At 55.8% G+C, this 3302-nt stretch overlaps 1 protein-coding gene across 1 annotated transcript in view; it reads right to left on the reverse strand.

Moving 5' to 3' along the window:
• The window catches only part of RUFY1 (RUN and FYVE domain containing 1), a 64273-nt gene that overhangs the window by 9187 nt on the left and 51784 nt on the right, over positions 1–3302 (reverse strand). The window contains 1 exon segment of the mRNA XM_011976871.1: positions 2036–2165. Coding sequence (XP_011832261.1) covers positions 2036–2165 — 130 coding nt within the window.

Below are 3302 nucleotides of genomic sequence, written 5' to 3' on the forward strand. Positions count from 1 at the left end.
TTCAACACCAGCCTGGCCAACATGGCGAAACCCCTCCTTTAGTAAAAATACAAAAATTAGCAGGGCGTGGTGGCACATGCCTGTAATCCCAGCTACTCGGGAGGCTGAGGCACGAGAATCGCTTGAACTGGGGAGGCGGAGGTTGCAGTGAGCTGAGATTGCGCCACTGCACTCCAGCCTGGGCGACAGAGTGAGACTCTGTCTCAAAGAAAAAAAAAGTTACCCTCATGGGACAAATGAGGCTTTGCCTATTTGAGCTTCTTTTTAAAAGATAAACTTTTACAAAACAGATTGCTATCTCGAAAAATCTATAGAAGAACTGTACACAAAAATCACATGAAGCTTGCATCAGCAAAGACTAGTTTGAAAGGGGGTTTCCTGTTCAACTCTGAAAAAGTTGCTTTTTTGGAAAGCACTGGTCAAGGATGATGAAGGCGGTGACTTGGGACCTCATTTCATGGCTAGACCACCTGGGGGCTGGCTGGACCACATGGGGAGCGCTGCACGGAGCAGAATTCCAGGGGACAACGGCACTGACACCTGGGGCCAGTGCACCTTGAGCCAGTCTGGTAAGGCCAGGATGGAGACCCAGAGAGTAACTGGGGTTTCTGGGACCACGGGGGATGGCGGTGGAGCTTAGGCCCGAGTGGCAGGGTAGCTCCCCGCACACCCCGTGCCGTAGCTTCTGCGTCTGTGCACATGCTTGCAAGGCGCGCTGTGGCTTAACTGGGGATGCTAGACATGGTTTTGTTCCTGTTGTTGGGGCGAGCTGTAATTGTGTCATTCGAATCTTTTGACCAAAGCATTTTGAAGCAGAATAAAGGAGGTATGCCCCGTGACGAGGCAGAACTTTCTAAAAGTCCTCTTCTGCCCTGCACTTCCTCCCTTCCACTCTCCAAGCCTGACCTGGCTCTTGAGGAAGCTCTCCCTTCCCCAACAACTCCAGGCACTTTCCGATGGAAATCAAAAGGGCCTTTTCTAACTCTCTCGAATCGCTCAGTGGTGTCCATTACCGTGTTCAACGCCACAAAATCCAGGTCCAGAAGCCACCCCAGCCCTGAAGGCCCCTCCTGGGAAGGTGCCGAGGGAAGCCTGCTTTGGGCTCCGCTGCGCTGCAGTGCTCGGCAGTGCAGGGGCCTGAGAGGAGGGCACACCATCCCCACACGGGAGGAGCCCCCACAGCACCCCAGGCTGCAGTCAGCCCGTCCAGGACTGCAGAGCCTCCTCCTCTCTGGGAAAAGTCGATGATTTTACATTAGGGCGAATGTTCCACACGGCCTCGGAGCTTCCTGGGAGGTCTAGTTCCACAGCCAGACAGTGAAGGCCTCCCGGACCCCACTTCTCTCGCCCTCTGAAGCCCACCGCATCCAGGCCATGCCTCCAAGTGAGAGGGTCCTCCAGGGGACTGAGGGGAGGGGGCAGTGGAGGGCTGGGGTCAGTTTGCTTCCCAGGGATGACCCGACCCTGGGCAGTGGCTGAGGTAAGGACTGCCATGTGCTGGGAGATGTTGACTGGCTCCTCCCAGCTTCCTCTCCTGCAAGCCTGCCACCCACTCTCCACACAGGAACTAACGACCCTCCGCAAACGAAACGGATCCTGTCCCTCCACCAGCTTCCCACTGTGCTCAAAACAAAACCCACGTTCCTTCCCCTGACTCCCAGGGCCCACGAAGGGCTTCCTGCCGCCTGCCGCCGAGGCCTCCCCTTTGCTCCTCACACTCCTGGCTGCAGCCTCTGCCCAAGCGGTGCTTTGTAAGGCATAACTCACTGGAGCCTCTGCTCACCGGTCGCTCCCTCCCCAGGCCCCTTGCACATGGGTGAGGACACTGTTCTGCTTTATTCTCTTCATGGCACTCGCCTCTATCTGAGCTGGCCAGAAAGCTTAGTGATTTATTTGTCTTCGCTCCTAAAACAGGAGCCCCCTAACAGCCTCCCCACGCCCTGGAGCCCCCACACAAAGGGTGCGGGGAGAGGAGCCTGCCAGGGGCTTCCGGAGACTGCCAGAGGCTCTCCTGCCCCAGGAGGGCCCACCTCACCTTTTTCAATCCTTCCACTTGTTGTAGCTCCGTCCTGAGTAGAGAGGAAGTGTCTTTCTCGTGCTGTAATTCGCGCTGAAGAGCCTGTCTGTGCTCTTTTTCTGATTTCAGTTCTTTCTCTAGGCTTGAGCTGTTTCCATAAAACAAACTTGAGTTAGTCTCGTGGGAGACCTTCATGGAGGACCGACAACCCTACTCACTGCCCAGGAAACGGGGAGTCTCTGAATTGCCACTTGAGCACTGAAACCCTTCGGCAAGGCTTTCCTCTCCCCCAGGGTCACCTGCCTGTCCACAGGAAAGAGCAGGAGCCAGGGAGAGAAAAGCCTGCAGGGCCATACTCGACTCTTATGCAGGAGAGAAGGGAGAGAGCTCTGAACACTTAGGACCACAGAAGAGAACGCGCCCCTGACGCGGAGACCTGAGGAAAGGAAGTTCAAAATTCCTTCTTTTCTTTTTCTGAGACAGGGTCTAGCTCTGTCATCCCAGCCGGAGCGCGGTGGCGCAACCTCAGCTCACTGCAGCCTCAACCTCCTGGGCTCGAGTGATCCTCCCACCTCAGCTTCCCGAGGTGCAGAGATTACAGGCATGAGCCACCGCACTGGCCAATTCATTCTGCTTTCTTTTTTTTTTTTTGAGACGGAGTCTTGCTCTGTCGCCCAGGCTGGAGTACAGTGGTGTGATCTCGGCTCACTGCAACCTCTGCCTCCCAGGTTCAAGCGATTCTCCTGCCTCAGCCTCCCGAGTAGCTGGGATTACAGGCACATGCCACCATGCCCAGCTAATTTTTTGTATTTTTACTAGAGATGGCATTTCACCATGTTGGCCAGGCTGGCCTTGAACTCCTGACCTCGTGATCTCCCTGCCCCGGCCTCCCAGATGCTGGGATTACAGGCGTGAGCCACCGTGCCCAGCCTCATTCTGCTTTCTATAACCTATGGCCAGACTCACGATGGAGAACCCTGGAGGGAGAAGAGGCCAGGAGTGAGCCCCGGCCTGAACCTGACTCCTCCCCTGTGCCAGCTGAGTGGCCCTGGGGGCCCTGCTGGACCCCTGGAGTCTGCTCTCTCTTTGTGGGAATAAAGATGTCTCTTCTCTCTCTTCTCTCAACATTAGGCTTTTAATCTGGCACACACACTACCTCAAAAACCTACAGGCCACGCACGGTGGCTCACACTTGTAATCCCAGCACTTCGGGAGGCTGAGACGGGTGGATCACTTGAGGCCAGAAGATTGAGACCAGCCTGGCCAACATGGCAAAACCCTGTCT

This window comes from Mandrillus leucophaeus, unplaced genomic scaffold (genome assembly GCF_000951045.1).
Source record: "Mandrillus leucophaeus isolate KB7577 unplaced genomic scaffold, Mleu.le_1.0 Scaffold170, whole genome shotgun sequence".
Classification (NCBI taxonomy): domain Eukaryota; kingdom Metazoa; phylum Chordata; class Mammalia; order Primates; family Cercopithecidae; genus Mandrillus; species Mandrillus leucophaeus.